This window comes from Mus pahari, chromosome 1 (assembly GCF_900095145.1).
Source record: "Mus pahari chromosome 1, PAHARI_EIJ_v1.1, whole genome shotgun sequence".
Classification (NCBI taxonomy): domain Eukaryota; kingdom Metazoa; phylum Chordata; class Mammalia; order Rodentia; family Muridae; genus Mus; species Mus pahari.
The window spans coordinates 36131195-36151319 of NC_034590.1; the positions used below are offsets into that span (position 1 = coordinate 36131195).

At 46.2% G+C, this 20125-nt stretch overlaps 1 protein-coding gene across 3 annotated transcripts in view; it reads left to right on the forward strand.

Moving 5' to 3' along the window:
* The window catches only part of Trpm1 (transient receptor potential cation channel subfamily M member 1), a 121794-nt gene that overhangs the window by 43901 nt on the left and 57768 nt on the right, over nucleotides 1–20125 (forward strand). For all 3 annotated transcript variants that reach the window (XR_002380098.1, XM_021187332.1, XM_021187338.1), the window contains exons 2-10: nucleotides 6691–6770; nucleotides 8632–8827; nucleotides 11148–11361; nucleotides 12365–12489; nucleotides 13721–13892; nucleotides 17327–17501; nucleotides 17940–18063; nucleotides 19053–19125; nucleotides 19924–20024. Coding sequence is in view for 2 of the 3 variants with exons in the window: in XM_021187332.1 (XP_021042991.1) it covers nucleotides 6691–6770; nucleotides 8632–8827; nucleotides 11148–11361; nucleotides 12365–12489; nucleotides 13721–13892; nucleotides 17327–17501; nucleotides 17940–18063; nucleotides 19053–19125; nucleotides 19924–20024 (1260 nt within the window). In the remaining variant the exon portion in view is untranslated. The remainder of the gene's footprint in view (nucleotides 1–6690; nucleotides 6771–8631; nucleotides 8828–11147; nucleotides 11362–12364; nucleotides 12490–13720; nucleotides 13893–17326; nucleotides 17502–17939; nucleotides 18064–19052; nucleotides 19126–19923; nucleotides 20025–20125) is intronic.

A 20125-nucleotide genomic window follows, 5' to 3' on the forward strand; every position in this document is an offset into this window, starting at 1 on the left:
TGCTGGGGGCCCCACATGGAGACTGAGCTGCACATCTGCTACATATGTGTTGAGGGCCTCGTTCCAGCCTGCGTGTGTGTGTGTGTGTGTGTGTGTGTTTGTGTGTGTGTGTGCTCTTTGATTGGTGGTTCATTCTCTGAGAGTTCCCAGAAATCCAGGTTAGTTGACCCTGTTGGTCCCCTGTGGGGTTCCCATGCCCTTCTGCTGGCCCAGCTTCTTTATCCACCTTATAGGACTATACAGGAGTGTGAGCAGGTCAGAGCTGGGCATCTGCTGTCTTTCCCATGCTCTCCACCATATTGCCTTGAGCAGGCTCTCTCACTGAACTAACTGGAAGCTCATAGTTTCAGTCAGGCTGGCCAGCCAGGGCATGCTTAGGAGCTACCCGTCTTCACACACCTCCCTGCACTACTGGACTTACAAATGCAGGGGCCTTGCCCATCTCTTTACCCGTGTGCTGGACTCAAACTCAGGTTACCCATAGAGCCATCTCCCTAACATAACATGTCTTTCTTACTGTTACCTGAAAGTGACAGAAAGGGTAGAGTCTAGGCACCATGTTGATTTTGTTGTTATGGTTGTTTATTTTTATTATTTTATACATATGGGTGCTTTGCCTGGGTGTATGTCTGTGCATCATGTCAGTGCCTGATGCCCAAATAGGCCAGAAGAGAGTGAAGGGTCTCCCGGAATTGGAGTTACAGATGACTGCAAGCTACCGTGTGGGTGCCAGGAATTGAATCCTGTGGACCTCCAGAAAAATAGCCGTCACTCTTAACTACAGAGCCACCTCTCCAGCCCTTTGCTTTGTTTTATCAGAAAGAGAGTCTTGCTACCTAGTTCAATCTCAGCAATTCTCCTGCCTCCACCTCCCAAGTATTGTGTGTCTTAAACTGTGAACGGTGACCCAAGCAGAGCAGGGGGAGAACCAGAAACACGGCTGCAACAAAGGCTTCTGAGTTGGGGTGACCAGAAATCAACTCAAAGTCAAACACAGGATTCGAACATGTTTCTGGCGGTGCTCATGGGTGTGGTCTATCTCGGGTTCCACAGCGCCTGGGCTCTGAGCTCACTGCACAGGGCAGACAGGCATCATCAGGTCAGGATCTCTCGGTATGGCCACCCGAGACACAAAGGCTCAGGGCTGGGGTCTCTGACGAATCCTTGTGCTTCAGTTAACTGCTGTGCACTTAAAAAAACACAGTGACTTAATTATGGAGAGCAAAGATGTTTAATATTTTCTAGCCACCTCTCCGCATGTAAGCACCAAATTAGTACAGCTTTAGATGTGTCAGCACGCCTGACTTTAAAAATTGCTGTCTGATTTGTTGACATGAGTTTCATTTTAAAAAGTTATTGAATGAGTTTTGCCTTAGGATTGAGAAAACATTTCCAGCAACTCCTGAAATGGTCCTAAACACATTCTGCACTGTGTGTTTTGGGGAGGCAGCATATTCAACACTGACAATTACAAAATTAAAACACCACTCAGTTCTGGAAGCTGTGGTCGATGATCTGAATCATGCAGTATCAAATATTCAGCAAAGACAGAATCCATTATGGGAAAATAAACAAGCGCATCCATCCAATTAATGTGCAGAATTGCTTCACCTTTGATAAGTAGCAAAATTACATATCACAACATCAGAGAGTTATTATAACACACAATGTGTAATCAAACAGTTACTTTACATGCATTTCTTTTGATGATTTCTTATCGACGAATGCTGCACTTCTATACATCTATGCTTTATACACCAACTTCTGGAGACTCTAAAAATTTCTCAAGAGTTTTGAGTGGAAAAGGTTTTAAGAAGTCCTGGTTGATGGGGGAGGGCTGGGACTGGAGAGGGGTCATGGCCTGTATGGTGGGACTACTGGGGTCTGTGAGGGAGGGGCTGGGGCGAGGCACATTCCTGACTTTTCAGTCTTTGCTTGGTCTCAGTCTGCCCTCACTTTCCACGGGCTGGACATCTTTGGAGGGTGTGAGTCAGTGACAAGCAGGAAGTCTGTCCTCCAGGCTGTCCTAGTGTCCTGAGCAGACTCAGGGGGGCTACACCTTTCTGTTGCTGGTAGTACATGCTCAATCTTAGCTGTTCACCAAATGGCTCTACTGTCCAACATACCCTTTCCAATAACGAGTATCTATGACCTGTGTTTTCAGATATATAGGTTCACTGCTACCTTCACGCCTTTTATTGATGGAGGCTCAACTGGTTTCCCAATTCCTTCTGCTTCCATGTATTCGACACCTCCACTGGGAGAAACAGTTCTCCCAGCCCCTGTGTACTTCTTTAATGTGTACATCTATACAGATGTGGATTCATGGCTATACATTCAAGCTGAAGGTTGTAATTCCACATTGTGATCCCCCTTTTTACACTCCATTCCAGATAACACCAATGGGAGTCCTTCAGAGTGGTCTCCCATGTTCTTTTGACATAGTTGAAGGTTCAAAGCAAATATGTCCCTGCTTGCTGGCACATAGAGGTACAGGCTCCAACCCTGATTGCAGTTGTTTCTAAAGGAACCCTATTTTGGGGAAGGCTGGAATTTAGAAACTATTATTTGAATGCTGGGTATATTTATGGTTATGGTTGTTGCTGTTAGGCCCTTTCAAGAGATGAGCATGTTGTGTATACACAAAGTCCGGATTGTGTGTGGTAGGCACATGAGTTCACTGGTCCTGACGCCCAGGGTCATGGTTATATAACACCTCCGAGTGGAATAAGATGAATGACTGACTTCTGATGAGCAGACTATGGGTAGGTAACAGGACAGACGTCAGATACTAGGTTAGAGAGGCCTTGTGCTTGCTCACTCGGATGAATTCAGGTGCCATGTTTTAGGCCTATGGAGAGGCTCACATGGCAAGAGATGGAATGAGGGGCAAATCTCTGTGAGTCAGAAAATGGCTCCTCCCTGGATCTGTCTCCTTAGATGACACCACAATCTCACTTACAACTTGATCGAATCCCTTTGAAAACCCTGGAGTCAGACGCGCCAAACATACACATATACCCACTTCCCAGATCCCACAGGCTGGGAGATGATAGTTACTTCTTGTTTTAAGTCTCTAGGTCTTGAGGCAGCTTGTAATGTTAAGCAATATATAACATATTCATCACACTATATGGATGCATGCATGTGTGTCCTGTGTCCCCGTGTGTGTAAAGATGACACACCCATTCTTGTATTTCTTGACATATCACAAAACTGTTACTTCCTGCTGATAATGTCATTTTGGGTCCAGTTCGTTCAACTCTTCCCCATTTCCCATGTTTGTAGTGCTTTACCCAACAGTGAAAAGCCAGCTCTGATTATCCATAACGTGTTCATAGCCATACACTTGTTCATTCACAGAATACACGGAGAGCCACATCAGAACGGCTCCCTTCGCATTTCTTTGAAAAAGTTACCTAACTGCAGGAGTTTAGGATTTGTCTGGTTGGCATATTTTCCAGATTCTGTGGCATACAGCCAAAGCACCGTGACCTTGTTTTCATAACCAAACACGAGCATGCTCTGTGAGCTTCTCTGAGAGGTGAGAAATATCATACAAAGGGGAAATATCCTGACAGTGGACGCCAGCTTCACTCTTGAGTCGGGCTCTGACATTCTGCTGCTGAGGTCTGGTCTAGATGGGGCTTCTACTCCCCTGTGTTCCATCCTCTGAGCCGATGCTTTCTTGTCAAGAACACAACAGTGCCGACTTCCAAGGCCAGCAACATAGTGTTCAAGGCCTGGTAGTTCTCAACCTTCCTAAGGCTGCTATCTTTCATTCAGGTCCTCATGTTGTGGTGACCNCCAGCCATAAAATTATTTTCATGGCTACTTCATGACTGTAATTTTACTACTGTTGTAAGTCGTGATGTAAATATTTTTGGACATAGAGGTTTGCCACAGAAGACGCACAGGTTGAGGACCATTCTCAAGCAGTTGTTAAATTATTTATGCATGAGGCTTTAGCTCAGGGTTGAGTGTTTGTCTATCATAAGCAAGGCTTTGAAACTGATTGATCTCCAGTGTGTGCGTTCATGTGCACTTACACACACACACACACACACACACACACACACACACACAGAGAGAGAGAGAGAGAGAGAGAGAGAGAGAGAGAGAGAGAGAGAGAGGCACATAGGACGTCTGTTCCTTTTATGTTGTGATGAAACACTTAGACCAAAAGAACTTGGGGGAGGAGAAGCTCATTTGGCTTACACCTTCAGGTCAGTCTGTCACTGAGGGAAGTCAGGACAGAGATCAAGTAGGAGCAAAGCAGAACCCATAGAGGAAGGCTGCTTACGGGCCTAGTTCACTCTGGTCCTGGACTGTATAAGGAAGCTAGCTGAATACAAACCAGTGGGTCCTCTTCCATCAGCTAGGAATCAAGACAGTGCCCCCACAGACATGCCCAGAAGCCAAACTGATCGGCTCAGTTTTCGATTGAGATGACTCCAGGGTGTGTCGAGTTGGCAGGAAAGTCAATCAGAACACACACCTCCATCCTCACACGGTCACTTGGAGGCCAAGGCACACGGGGTGGGTGTCTGAAGACACCCGGGGAAAATTTTAATTACAGTTGCTACCATTATTCAAAATGACACTGAATGACCAATTATTGACCCGGATATACCTGGAAGTGGCTCTTTGGGAGGATCCCTAAAGTCCTGTTTATGTCTCTGGGCTGGGCAGGCTCTGGTGAAACAACAGGTGGGTATCAGGTCCTTAGCCTGAACTCACTTGAGAGGTATTCTGTGACCCTAGGTTGTCACTGCAACTGTCCTGGGAGGCAACTTTAAAGGGACAAGTAGTCCCTAAGTCCACATCAATGATGGGTGTGGGGACAAGGACATGTGGCTTCACTGAGGCCTGTCCCTCTAGACACCAGGCTCATAGCCTAGTCTCAAGTAACAAAGACTATTATTCTCTCAAGTAGATTCTCTAAGACAGTGGCTCCCAACCTTTCTAATGCTGTGACCCTTTAATACAGTTCCTCATGTTGTAGCGGCCATCAAATTATTTCATTGCTACTTCACAACTGTAATTTTGCTGCTGTTATGAATCATAATCTGGATATCTGACATGCAGGATATCTGATATGCAACCCCAAAGGGGTCAAGATCCACCCACGGGATGAGATACGCTGCTCTAAGGTTTTACTTAGGATTGTCATGCTGAGCAAATATTTTCTAATCCACCTTTACCACCCCAGAGATGCTATATAAGCCAGCAAATACATATCATGCACATTCCACATAATACACGCACGCACACACACACACACACACACACCATCCATATATCCCCGTTGCCACACCCCCAGAAACCATAATGCACATACCTATGCACACAGACACTGGTCATGTATCAATAGGCACACACACACTCATACATGATGCTCAAGTTGTCCACATTCATACAGTGGCACAAATACAGCACACACTTGTACGCATGTGTGCACACAGATACACACATACATACACACACTGAGTAAAGCCTCATGGAGACAGAAACTGTTAGCTCTTCTCCAGCTAGCCTGGATGGCTTTTGCCAGGGCCTTCCCAGCACGTGCGCCCAGAGGGATCTGCTGAACCTCCACCTATGGTCTCCCACTGGGAGACAAGAGGGTCCATGTGAGGCAGGCCAATCACTGCTCAGAGCCTCCTCCTCCATGTAAGGGTGTTCCCCTAAGTTCAGTATGACTTGAATAAAGGCCTCTGCCTTGCCCACACTGGTAAAGCCACTACAGGAAGTTCTCTCAATCCTTGTGGCCTGGAGGCAGCCTGATGTTGCCCCACCCCTCCTCCTGTTTTCTCAAGCATCACCTGCTATTTTGGGAGGGTGAAGGACACATTTTCCCTGCTCTCTTTCCTTGGAAACTCACACAACACCCAGCACAGAACCATGTACACAGAATATCTTCAGCCGCTGGATGCCTGTGAACTAAATTCAGCAAATGGGAACCATAAGTACCTGTTACCAGGCCACCACTCTTACAAAAGACAGATCCTTTTTTCTTTAAAGATTATTTATTATTATATGTAAGTAGACTGTAGCTGTCTTCAGACACACCAGAAGAGGGTGTCAGATCTCATTACAGATGGTTGTGAGCCACCATGTGGCTGCTGGGATTTGAACTCAGGACCTCTGGAAGAGTAGTCAGTGCTCTTAACCGCTAAGCCATCTCTCCAGCCCCAAAATACAGATCCTTAAATATAAGCAACCCCTTTATTGAAATGACTGTTCAGTTATCATAGGCAAGGACAAGGCCATAGCTCGGCAGTAGAGACCTTGAGTGAGGCATAGGTTTGATCCCCAACACGACAAAAAGGAACACACTCACACATATGCACGCATGCACACATGCATACACATACTCACTGGAGGGGGCATAGGAAACCTCCTATTAATGGCATGTTATTTTTTAAAATTACATTGATGGATGGATGGATGGATGGATGGATGGATGACTGATTGTGTCCATGTGTCATGGTTCATGGACAGAACAGAGGACAACTTGCAGAAGTCTGTTCTCTCCTTGTATGTGGGTTCCAGGGAGATCAAACTCAGGTTGTCAGGCATGGTGGCAAACCTTAACCTCCTGATCCATCTTGCAAGCCCATTTGATTTCCTCCTCATGAACTGTGGTGATGGCTCATGGCATCTAATTTTCATTCCTTTCTCTTCCAGGGTCAGAAAGCATGGATAGAGAAGACATTTTGCAAAAGGGAATGCATCTTTGTAATTCCCAGTACAAAAGACCCTAACAGGTATGTTGGATGCCATTGTAGAGGCATGATCCGAGTCGGGGGTGGTCTGGCATGTCTCAGCAACAATTCTTCTAATGTCCGTGGGAGAAGGGAGAGGAGGCAAGGACACACCAGACTCTGTCCCCATCAGAGCCACTAACACAGAGTCACTGGGCTAATCAGCTCCTCTGAGAGGACTTTTCTTTGCAAGTCTCTGGTGAGCGCTTTCTCTCTCTCTCTCTCTCTCTCTCTCTCTCTCTCTCTCTCTCTCTCTCTTTCTTTCTCTCTCTCTCTTTCTCTATCTGCCAGATGTGAACAAGATCTTTAGACAGTTTCAGGATATCTTCCAGGGCCTCAGCAGTCCAATCCTCTAATTTATTTATATAAAAAAAGAACTTCTATCCCTGGGAAAGATGTGAGTGGCTGAGTGAAATGACTATGGCCCTTGTTCACAAGACGACTAGCGCTTCCACTTACCCGTCTGAAATGGATGCTATAGGGGAAACAGAAAGCCTTTCAAACACTCTGAGCAATCTGGAAGATGCTGCTGAAACCTCTCCTCTGAGAGGAAAGGCTGAGGCTGAGCCGAAGGGTGGGGGAGACTTACCCACAGGCTCTCCCTATTCCTGTGAGCAGGGTCACTGGTGCAGGAGGACACAGATGCTTGGGCATCACCTGGTTCAGATTTGCTTGGTGTCTCTTCCCAGTGTCTCATGTCCTCAAGCTCCCTGCTCCCCCCCACCCCCTATGCCGCAGGCCTCGCTCCTCACCTGAACCCCTGTATAACTAGGAAAGAAAGAGGTCCTCCATCACAGGCCTCCTCTTTCTTCATCCCAGTGGCTGAAAGGTGACTGGCTCTGTCCCTCCTCCTCCCTACTATGATGGACAAAGGTCTTTGAAACAATGAGAAAAAGCTATCCTCCTTATTCTCTAAGTCACATGACTTTGTTATAGAAATTGAGAATCAGGTCCTAAAATTCACATGAACTTTTGTAAGAAGAAGGGAGGGAAGGAGAGAAGAGAGGAACAATGCTTTGGGAAATATTAGTTTGAGGGTTTTACCCCACTTAGACCATATAGTCTCCAAAATAAAAGACACAGAAGCCTTAATATTTATAATAAACTTAAAAGCACTAGAGCAGGGCAGATATCAACCCTCTGTGCTATTGTGTCTACTTCCTTGTCAATAACCCAAGATATCACTTGCCATGTTTCACCTAGGCTCCTCCTACTTCATCGCTCGTGATCTACCTAGCCTATGGCAACTTTCCCCTCTTACCTCTTATTTCCCTCCTGCTCCCTGACTCAGACCCCAAGCAGGGGAACCTTCACTGTGTCCCCTCTCTTCTGCCCAGCTCAGACTTGAGGCATCTTAGTAACCAATCAGGGATAACTTGGGGGCAGGGGGGTGGGGAGAAGGTTCACACAAGAAAAGCTGGTGTACGTGAGGATTTTTGGGTAGGAAAAAAGGTTTCACTGAAACAAACAAGCAAACAAAAAAACTGGAAGAACCATGCGGCACCATAGAATTCCGGAAGGTCACTTGTCTGTTCCAAGGCTATGACTATACTTGGTGCAAATTGTTCAGCAATGTTCACAGGGCCCTGTTCATGTTCTTGAGACAGTAGAAAGATAACCAGTCATCCAGTAAGAAAAAACAGCCATGCAAAGTGTTGCCAACAGACTGGTAAATAAGTAGTGATGTGTTGCTCTTTGGGAAATGGGCATTTCAGGGGACACTTCTGTCCCTGATAAAGTTGATAACTAAGATATTCTTGGGGGCCTGGCTGGTCCCAGCTTGTCCACTCAGGCTACCTTACACTCCCTGGTTGGGTGGAAGGGAGGAAATGCCGCTGAATGGCCTGCTTTGCTCTTCTTTCAGATGCTGCTGTGGTCAGCTCACTAACCAGCACATCCCCCCTCTGCCGAGCGGGGCTCCCAGCACGGCCGGAGAGGACACCAAGCAGGCAGACGCGCAGTCCGGGAAATGGTCTGTCGGCAAACACACCCAGAGCTACCCAACAGACTCCTACGGGGTTCTCGAATTCCAGGGTGGGGGCTACTCCAATAAAGCCATGGTAAGAGGGGTGACGGGGTGCTGTACACAGCAACTTAGCCTTCGCTAGGGCCCGTCTCCTGGCCATTAGGATGCAGAGACCTGGGTCTTCCTCCGGCTTGCAGCTCAACTTTCATAGGCACATTATTGCAAGTCCATGAGACGATTCCTTGCAGATGGATTTTACCCATCCATCAGAACTTGACATCACTGTCCGTGCAGCCCCCGAGAATCTATCCCAAGCTCTGAACCTAATGTACGAAGCACGCCCAAACCCAACCTTGCACACATGCGCCTTTGCCCCATCCCCAGTGTCCTCCTTTGCTTTGTATTGCTATGATAAATACTGCCACCAAAGAAACTTAAGGAGAAAAAGGATTTATTCCATCTTATGTTTCTAGGTGATATAATAGGTCATCGCTGAGGGAACTCAAGGCAGGAACCTGGAGGCAGGAACTGAAACAGAGGCCACAGAGGAGTGCCGCTTACTGGCTTGCTCTCCATCACTTTCTCAGCCTGTTTTCTTATGCATCCCAGGATCACCTGCCCAGGGGTGGTACCCTCCATAATGAGCTGGGCCCTCCCATGTCAATTATTAATCAAGAAAAATGCCCTACACACTTGCCCACAGGCCAGTCTGATAGATAAAAAGCATTTTCTCTCTCTCTTTTTTAAAAAGAATTATTTATTTTTTTATGTATATGAGTACACTGTAGCTGTCTTCAAACACACCAGAAGAGGCATTATATTCCATTGCAGATGGTTGTGAGCCACCATGTGGTTGCCAGGAATCGAACTCAGGACCTCTAGAAGAGCAGTCAGTGCTCTTAACTACTGAGCCATCTCTCCAGCCCAAAGTATTTTCTCAATTGAGGTTTCCTCTTCCCAGACGACCGTGGCTGGTGTCAATTTGTCAAACAAACAAACAAACAAAAAAAACAACCAGTAGCATACCTACTGGTGAGAAAGTTCTTTAAAACAATATTAATAATCATGGGCTCTCCATCCTTCTCAGTCCATGTGGAGTCTCTGCAAGCATTTTCCTCTGACGTCAGCTTCCCTGTGTCTTCCCTTCTCAACAAGAGGAAGGGAGCAGCCTCTCATAGTTTGCCATAGATAGGACTGCTACCTATATTTCATTGGTCCAACATTATGATTCAAATACAATTGTCATGTTCTGAATACCACGATACAAGGGTCTCTGGGATGGTTTCCTGTGTATTAGTGTGGGCACACAAAGGCAGCACAGAGGGGCCATGGCCTCTGGACACTAATGTCTTTTTCACCCTGAGGAGAAGAAGGGTCCATGACCACTTTCTTCCTCACTCAGCGGACCTTGGTTCTAGCTGAGTCAGATCTTTCAAGGCTAAGTTTGCAAATAAGTCACAAGAAACTCAGGTATGTTTGAATGTCAGACAAAAGAAGAGACCATTTTTAGTACAACTCTATACCAACTCTTATGTGATGTCCTGCATTTAGTAAAGATACTGTGCTAAACCATTTTAAATATTCATCTAAAATTCAAATTTAGACAGGCACATTAACCTGGTCAGTTGACACTACCACACTTTAGATGAGGTGGTTTATAAGCAGAAATGTACTCTATGCAATTCTCAAGGATAGGAAGCCTCCAATCAAGCTCTCAATTGATTATAGTTTTTTTCCCCCTGCTTAATAAGTGCCACCTTCTTGGTGTGTGCTCACATATATGAGCAAACCCCCGTGGGCCTCAGAAGCACCGTCTCTTATCTACCCTTACCCCTGTTGCACTGGGATGGAGTTTCCACATGTTCCTGTCAGGCTGACACAATTCCCAGCTCCAGTTACTGTCACGTTAGGGGTTGGTGCTTCAACAAGGAATTTGGGAGATGGGTAGAGTACAGATCTTCAAATAACACTGCGCAATAAGATACCATTTGATAAAAAAGGAACAAATTAATAATATAAACCTATATGGTTTGATCTTATAAGCATTATTCTAAGTAAGAGAAGCCAAAAACCATGTACCTTGTGACTCAACTTAGAAAGTATGACTAAAGGTAAAACTCTGGAGGCAAAAGTCAGTCAGTGATGCCAGGAATTATGTGTTCAGCAAATGCTTGAATCATGGTACCGGTGTCCTGTATTTTCCTTTGCTAGGTCGGTCCATCTTTCCCCGGGTCACCTTTAGTCACTTGGCTGCAGATTAATGCAGAGGGCCCAAGACATAGAGAGCCTCGAGACACTGAGGGAATTCTTGTCATATCCTTGGTATGACTGAGGACACGTGTCATATCCTTGCTCCCCTTTGACAGGGACCTGAAGCCAAGAGCAGGCGCTGAGCACCACCCCTTCTTTTGCAGTACATCCGAGTCTCCTACGACACCAAGCCAGATTCCCTGCTCCACCTCATGGTGAAGGATTGGCAGCTGGAGCTCCCCAAGCTCTTGATATCCGTGCACGGAGGCCTCCAGAGCTTCCAGATGCAGCCCAAGCTGAAGCAGGTGTTTGGGAAAGGTCTGGTCAAGGCTGCCATGACCACAGGGGCGTGGATCTTCACCGGGGGTGTGAGCACTGGTAAGAGCGGGGCCCCGCCCTTGCTGTGAGTCTGCGCAGATGGACTCACTGAAGATGCAGCGGTCCTCCCAGTAAGAACTGGCCGGAAGACTCAACACGAGGAAGTCTGATCTCAACTGTAACAGCAGTGAAAGCTTTACTCAACACGGTTTTGTTATTGTGATTGATTTCTTTAAATAGTACAAACATAATTTTGTTAGGTGGCTTTCCATCACCGTAACGGACAGCTGAGATAATCAGGTTATAAAGGGAAAAGGTTTACTCTGGTTCACAGTTAAGAGATTTTAGCCTAGGGTCAGTTGGCCCATTGCTCTGGGCCTGTATGTATCTTATGGTGGGAGTACATAGTAGAGCAAGATAAAGAGAGGTCACTAGAGTTGACAGCTCTTCAAGGGCACTTCCCAGTGACTGGCAGACCACACGCTGAGTCATTTCTCTTATAGTGTCCACCACGTCCCAATGGTGCCCTGCTAGACACCAAGATCTAACATGGGACTTTGTGGGGACAATCAAGATCTAAACCTCAGTGGGTATAACAGCGATGATAGTGAACCTCTGAGTCAGCTAGTCTGTGCCATTCCCTGGGCACAGCCGTGGAGAAAGGCCATTTCCCAGGAGCCAATAGGCATTGCTTCCACTCCGTATGGGAGAATGGACTGAACCATATATGAATTAAGGAACATCCCTGGTAGCCTGGCTCTTACTGATAGCAGAATGTAGCTAGGACTACCAGTGCGACCCAGTGACTTCCAGCTTTGGGTCATAGAAATCCATGCCTGGCTGTTTTGGGCTCTGCTCATATTTTCCCTACTCCAGGTGTTCACAAAAGATCAGTGGGTGTGATGAGCTTGTGGGATGTGTTCTCTTCGTGAAGAGAACAGGTTCCATCCCTGATCCACGGGGATTATGGAGGCTCAGAGTAGGCACCCCTGAAGTTCGTCAGTGTTGATGTGGTGTGATGTGGCTCAGGGGGGCCTGAAATGTGGCATGTGGCTGCTCACAGGTGTCGTCAGCCATGTGGGTGATGCCTTGAAAGACCACTCCTCCAAGTCCAGAGGCCGGCTCTGTGCTATAGGAATCGCTCCCTGGGGCATGGTGGAGAACAAAGAAGACCTGGTTGGGAAAGATGTAAGTTTTCTCTGAAGTCATTCATTGACAGGTTTTTAAAAATTGAAGTCTGTATTTTGAGATTGTGGTAAATTTCTATAAAATACCAGAGAGCACCTTTTACTCATTCCTCTGGTGGAAGGTTCTTGCAAAATGATAGCATAATCAGGATGCTGACATTGATACCATCAAGATACCTCATCGACCAAAGGAAGTCTCCTGTTGTCCTTTAATATCTACACCAATTTCCTCCCATCTCTCCTTCCTCCTTAACCCCGACAACCACTACAGTGTTACATATCTCTATCATTTTTTATTATGTTCACAATGTGGTATCAAACAGTATGCAACCTTAGGAGGATGGGTTTTTCCCATGGGGACACTCAGGTCGCCATAGCTTCCTTCTGTGATATGGACACATCACTACAGGTTGTTTAACCACTATCTCTTGAAGAACGTCCAGGCTGTTTATCTCTGGTCTATTAAAAATAAAGTTGCTATAAAATTTGTGCTTAGGGTGCTGGAGAGGCAGCTCAGTGAATGGGTAAAGTGCTTGCTGGACAGGTATAAGCGCTTGCATTTGTATTCACAATACTCACATACAAATCCAGGTGTAGCGTGTGACTGTAACCTCAGGGCTGGAAATGAAGGCAGGAGATTCCAGGGGCTCATTGTCAGCCACTCCAGCAAACCAGTGGGCTTCATGTTTAGTGAGGAACCTTGTCTTAAAAATAACCTTTGATTTCCACTGGCACATGTAGCCACCACATGTGCACACACAGAGACACTCACCTGTGCTCAGGGTTTTGTTACTGTTAGTTTTCATTTCTCTGCAGTAAATACATATTCAATTGTTGGGTTGCCACTGTCTAAAGCAAACATGTTACTTTCTTTTTTAATACACTAATTGAGAAAATAGCCTTCAGTGTGTAGGGTAGAGAAATGACACTTAAGTTTGCATGTGGTAGCTGGGCAGTAGTGGCACACACCTTTAGTTCCAGGATTCATGACAGAAGCAGAGGCAGAGGCAGAGGCAGAGAGGCAGAGAGGCAGAGAGGCAGAAGCAGGCAGATCTTTGTGAGTTTTAAGCCAGCCTGGTCCCACAGTCTATACAGAGGTCTACACAGAGAAACCCTGTATCGAAAAACAAAACCAAGTTTGTATGTTGTATGTGTACACACATTTCTTGTGTCTCCTGTGACACTTAACATCTAACTTCTGCAGCTTTGATTCACATCGTGCTTTCTGTCAGGTAACAAGAGTCTACCAGACCATGTCCAACCCTCTGAGCAAGCTCTCTGTGCTCAACAACTCCCACACTCACTTCATCTTGGCTGACAATGGCACCCTGGGCAAGTATGGTGCTGAGGTGAAGCTTCGAAGACAGCTGGAAAAACACATCTCCCTGCAGAAGATCAACACAAGTAAGTCCCGGAAGGCCCTGGGCAACAGCTGGGGACTGACCCTACCAGGGTGGAAGCCAGCTGAGAAGGAAATTACCAGAGCATGCTGATTCTTGCTAGGTCCATGGACCATGCTCAGACTCTTTGCCCTAGCCACCTACCAAATCACTTTTCCAGAGCAGCCGTAGGATGTTTTGCCCAGGTTCACAATTTGGTCTGAGACTTACCCTTGCACTGGTTGTCATGGTTGTCATGGCGATGGCACTGCCCACCATGTTGCCCTCGTTCTTGTTCAATGTACTTACTGCTATTATTTTCCTTCATGTTTTATCAGGGAAAAAATCTTGTTTCCAAAGACTTGGTATGATTCAGATCATAAACCAAGGAGTGTTGTAGGGTCATTACATATCTCTGTAGCTCTCAGTCTCTCACGTGGACTAAGATGGTGAGATGAAGAAATCCTTGGACCCGGCTGCAGGGCCATCTGTTCCTGATGGGCACCATACTTGCTGGTCCAGATGGCACAGCTCACTGCTGGGGGGAAATGTGAGGATAAATTAGAGAGAAAGGACTGGCACGCAACCAGATGAGAGGACCCGTAACCTTCTGGGAGATGCCCACATGCAAAACTTCTGTCAGACAATTATTAAATGATCTCACAGAATATTTCATTCTTAACATCACCAGTAATATCTTTGTGCACCAAAATCTAGAACTAGGAAAATGTCAGAATGTAAGGAAGTGTGGTATCACGCAAGTCGTTAGAACTGGGGTGTCTACTCCTAAAGGCTGTAGATTTCCGAGAATCAGCTTAAACGATTTCTATTAATTATCCGAGAGTTTTATGCAATTTAGTTTTATACAATTATTCCATTCCTCCCCTACTTGTCCCAGATCTACCCTCACCCCCCAAACAGCCCCTGAATTCATGTCCTCTTTTAAAAAATGACTCCTCGAGTCCTACTGTTCTGACAATGCAGTGGGGTCATCCACTGGACTGTGGTCAGCCTACCAGGGCCGCGTGCTTAAAGAAAACTGACTTCCTTCCCACAGAAGGGAACTTGTCAACCCCTCCCCACCCCCATGCTGGAATACTGACCGGCTTGATCCTGTGCAGCCAGCCACACTGTGCGTTCATGAGTGCGGGGGTCCTAAGAATCAGATCTTGGTGGATAAATCAGTTGGATTTAGTTTTTTTTTTGGACTTGTAAGTTCTGCTTGGACCTGTGACCTGTGGGCTTCCCTTTGTCATCCTTTGCCTAGGCCTCTGAGTGAGGCAAGGACAGCAAAGGGGGGCTCAGTGGTCACCTCTACTGCAGAGAGTTCAGAAGCCTAGCCTGAGCCAAGAGCTAGTTCTACTCTGGGAACGAAGTCACCATGATCCCGACGATGTGAAAATCCCAAGCCTGCTTGGATGGAAATCTCAAAGACCATGCCACCCTGATCCATTTTCCACAATTTTTCTTTTTTCTTTTTTTCTAGACAGGGTTTCTCTGTGTAGCCCTGGTTGTCCTGGAACTCACTCTGTAGACCAGGCTGACCTCGAACTCAGAAATCCGCCTGCCTCTGCCTCCCAGGTGCTGGAATTAAAGGCGTGTGCCACCACCACCTGGCTTCATTTTCCACTATTTCCTATTCATGGCTTAGCCCAGTGGTTCCCACCCTTCCTAATGCTCTGACCCTTTAATACAGTCACTCCTGTTGTGGTGACCCCCCAATCATAAAGTTATTTTTGTTGCTACTTTATAACTGCAACATTGTTACTCTTATGAATCATAATGTATCTGATGTGCCAGATATCTGATACATGACTTCCCAAGGGGTAGAGACCTACATGTTGAGAACTGCTGGCTTAGCCCATGACATATCTTCAACGTTTGCTGGCTGGAATAAACTCAACTGTAATTCTTCCAACAGGAGACAACAAAGTTATTCTGAATCCTTAAGTACCCACTGGGGAAAGCAGAGACTCTGAATTCACTCACTGTTAGTCTCAAGGGTTCCTATAACCCGTGCCGAAAGATTTTATCAGAAGCTCTTGAGAACCATAACATCAAGGACATTTCCTTCTACTTGCCTCTTGTAATGTTGCTCACAACTACAGAAACCAAGCAAAACCTGATCAGCAATCAGTGAGCCTGGGTGTTGACAGGGTCCAAAGCCTGAAACTTCACTGGTCACAGACAGAAAAACATTCAGGAGAGAAATGTGTCTTTAATTAATGTGTATGGAGTTTTTTTTCCCAGTTGTTATCCTTCAGCAACACAATACTTTCATGTCATTGCATCATGCCATGTATTATGAATCCCCTGGAGATGGCTTGAGGCATACAGGAGAAGGTGCATGCAGATGCTACATCATTTTATATAAGAGTCTTGAACATCTTGAATTTGGTGTCCAGGGGGATGTTATAAGGTTCTGGAACCAATCCCTAGTAGATGCCAAGGAACAACTTTATAATATGTCCTGACAAGGCAGAGATGACATTTTGAGGTAGGCAAGTTTGTCACGAAGACTCCTCTCCAACACTCCCCCCCCCCTGGTATTATCTCAGCTTCCGGAATTCTCCCATCACTTCCTGCAGGATATATCACCAAAAATGTGTCCATTCCTACTATGTCCTTGAAGAATTCTATTATTTATTTATATTAAAATCAGAGTAGACTCTGGAAATAAGCCATTGGCAATGGGCTAATAGTACTCCACGTTTTCACCCCTAAGAGAGTATCCTGTGGCCCAACGTGTTTTAGTCTTGGATTTATAAACTTAAGATATACTTGCATACCCTTTTCCAATGATCATCTCCAATCCAAGTAACCTTTTCTGCCATATTCGAGGCTCTGGAGGTAGCAACAAGAGTGGACTACTACACTTGTGCCTCTTCAACTTCCCAAACACTACCTAAAAGCCAAATATATTTCAGGTCCATTGCTCTTCTTGAGAAAAGTGAGGCCCTATTCCTTTTACAGCTGGTCACCTGAGAGATGGCGCTTTAATCAATGGCCCAGCAGTGTATTGCCCAGATAGGAGAGGCTCTGGATTGAGCTGAGTTCCCCTCTGGCTCAGTCCAGCCCTCCTTATACTGGATCATTGTTGGAAGACAGCCTCCAGCATTTCACACCTAGGCAAGGCAGAAAAGGAACCTTCATAGCAATGCTTTTAAAACTGGCCCGGTGTCCCTGTGTCAGATTCTTTACCAGAGTTGGGTCACATGGGCGTGCCAGGGAGTTTAAGAGTTCTGAAGTTTGGAGTTTACAGTGGGAGGCCATGATATGAAGTTCGAATGCAAGAATGAAGACAGTCGCCCAGCGTTTGACTTAGTCGGAGCGTTGGTCAACGCTAACGCCACAAGGAAAGCCCTGGGGCGGGATGTTTGTGCTTCTTGCTGTTTCGGCATTTAATGCAAGTTGGAGCTGTTCATGCTCGTGTGAACAGCAAGTGTGGTTGTGTTGCAGGGCTGGGACAGGGTGTGCCTGTCGTGGGCCTAGTGGTGGAAGGTGGCCCTAACGTGGTTTCTATCGTCCTGGAGTATCTCAAAGAAGACCCTCCTGTCCCAGTGGTGGTTTGTGATGGCAGCGGACGTGCCTCTGACATTTTGTCCTTTGCACACAAATACTGCGACGAAGGAGGGTAGGTTTGGCATGTGACAAGGGCGAGCTCTTAATGGCTTTTGGTCAGACTGGGGAAAACATCTGACACTATCCCCTCAGATATCCCCCCCCCCCAAATGTCTAACTTACAAGGGGTTTGCTTGATCTTCTCTCCCGAGTTTCCAAGACGGCATGAGAATGACCAGGAGCCCCTGTTCCTGACAGAATCCTTTCTGCTGAAGTCTCACTTACAACTTTATTTTACAGTATCGAGTCTTGCAAAGAACTAAATGCAGGCCAATTTTTAATGCTGCTTTTAGACTGGGTTGGATTTTTTTTTTTTTTTTTTGTCTCCTGTACACAAATCTCGTCCATTAGCAGTCCAAAATCAAAAGTACTGGGTGGGTGAAACTGTCTGGCTTACTTGGGAGCTCATCTAATTCCCTCACTTCCTTCCCTCTCTTCACCCTTTGAACAGAGCCATAAACGATTCCCTGCGGGACCAGCTTCTAGTTACCATTCAGAAAACATTTAATTACAGCAAGTCCCAGTCGTATCAGCTGTTTGCAATTATCATGGAGTGCATGAAGAAGAAAGAACTCGTGAGTGTCTTGAATTTATTTCCAAACAAGTTCCGAGGAGAGAGCTCTTTCTGTGTCTAGCTCTGCCGTGCTTGCCTGATGGGCCATCTGCATACTTCAGTTGACCTTCTCAAAAGGCAACTTACAAACTCATCCCACACTAGCTGCCAGTGTGCACCTGAAGGAATGGAAAAAGCTCACAGAACAGTGTTTCTTAACCTGTGCGTCGGGACTCCTTTGGGGGCCAACCAACTCCTTTCATAGGCATTGCGTAAGACCACTGGAATAACATAACATAAATAGCATTAGCAAAATTACAGTTATGAAGTAGCAACAAAAATAATTTTATTGTTGGGGATCACCACAACATGTGGAATTGTATTAAAGGGTCGAAGCATTAGGAAAGTTGAGAACCACTGCCACAGAGGATCCCAGGTGTATCCAGACCTTAGCAAACATAAGGTGATGTCAATCTTGTCACTCAACTCAGAAATTCAAATCACAAATCAGATGTTAAGTCCCCAGGGAAGAGAGACAGAAACACACCATTAGATGTGGTTGGTCACAAAGTCAAATTCATTTCCCTATGCAAATGCAGGGGTCATTTCTCATTTCTTCCTTCAGCTTCCTTCAACCTAGTAAGGCATAGGCACACCTAGTTCATGAATGATGACATATTCAAAATTCTAAATTCATGTTCACATATTCCTTCTCACTAGGTATGTGTTCACAAGCTCAGATGGCTATTTAAATATTGGGTTATTATATCCTGAGGTGCTTACCCTCTTCCCAAGGCAGGAGAATAAATTCTAAATCCAGGCAAGGATTTCATCAGCAAGAACAACATGGAAGCTCCTGGGGATTGCAAACTCCTGTGAACATCCAACTGGCTCTCAACTCTGCCTCATTGCTCTAGTCTTTGTGTTCGGTTTTTAAATAAACAGCTCAGTTCCTCCCCTCGTTTTCAATGTCACCTTGACTCTGTCTTCTCCCCATTCATCTGTTTCCAGGTCACTGTGTTTCGGATGGGTTCTGAGGGTCAGCAAGATGTCGAGATGGCAATTTTAACTGCCTTGCTCAAAGGTGAGCTTCTGGCACATGCCCATTCTGATTTCTGTCTTCTCAGAGCCGCCTAGCAGGGGATTTGTCAATAGTGAGAGCTCCTCCACATTCCCCATGCCCCACCAAGGACTTTCAGTAAAAGAACCCTGTGCTGGCCAGGTTGCCCAGAGTGACCTCTGCATGGGTTGCTGGGATGAGCAGACTCTGAGAGGGCTTTTGGGAGAGAGGGGGTTGATGGATGCCCATAGATGTTACTAAGCTGTCAGAGCTGAGTCCATTCATAGATGTTCTGGTGGGGCTGCTTCCAGAACACAGCAATCCACCTCTAAGGACAGGCTGCAATCAGGAGCTCCTGATACAGGAGGATTGCCCTAGGAAGCGCGCATCCTCCCTGTCTCTCAGCTAGCCTGGAGCCATGAGGACAAGAGGAAGTTCACCACTGTCTTCCTTATGCTGCACTGGGCTCTGTGCTGCCCTGGGGGTTATGGTCCTTGGCTTGTCCTGGCAAAGGTCGAAAGTTTCAGATTTCTCTCCTTTTCAGAAGAGGGCCACGAATTACTCGGCTCCTCCTCCATCCCTTCCAGGAAACCATGCCCAGTTGGGATGAAGTTGCCCCTGGCTTTCTCTCAGGAAACATTTTTTTTAAAAAAAGGCAGAATTCTTAGCTTGGGTGGTCATTTGGGGGCAAAAAAGAAGGAAGTGATAGGTACTGAGTTCTGAAGCCGTTCCCGGTGGGAAGTTCAAGTTCCCAAACCAGAACCTGCCAAGCTCAAGTGGTCCAGACCTGAGTGAGGAAAGCTCTCGCTTCTTCTTTCCCAGGAACCAACGTGTCGGCTCCAGATCAGCTGAGCTTGGCCCTGGCTTGGAACCGGGTCGACATAGCGCGAAGCCAGATCTTCGTCTTTGGCCCACACTGGCCGGTGAAACTGCTTTTCTGTTGTTTTGTTTTGTTTTGTTTTGTTTTGTTTTGTTTTGTTTGATTTCTGGAGACAGGGTCTCATATAGTCTAGCCAAGAAGGTG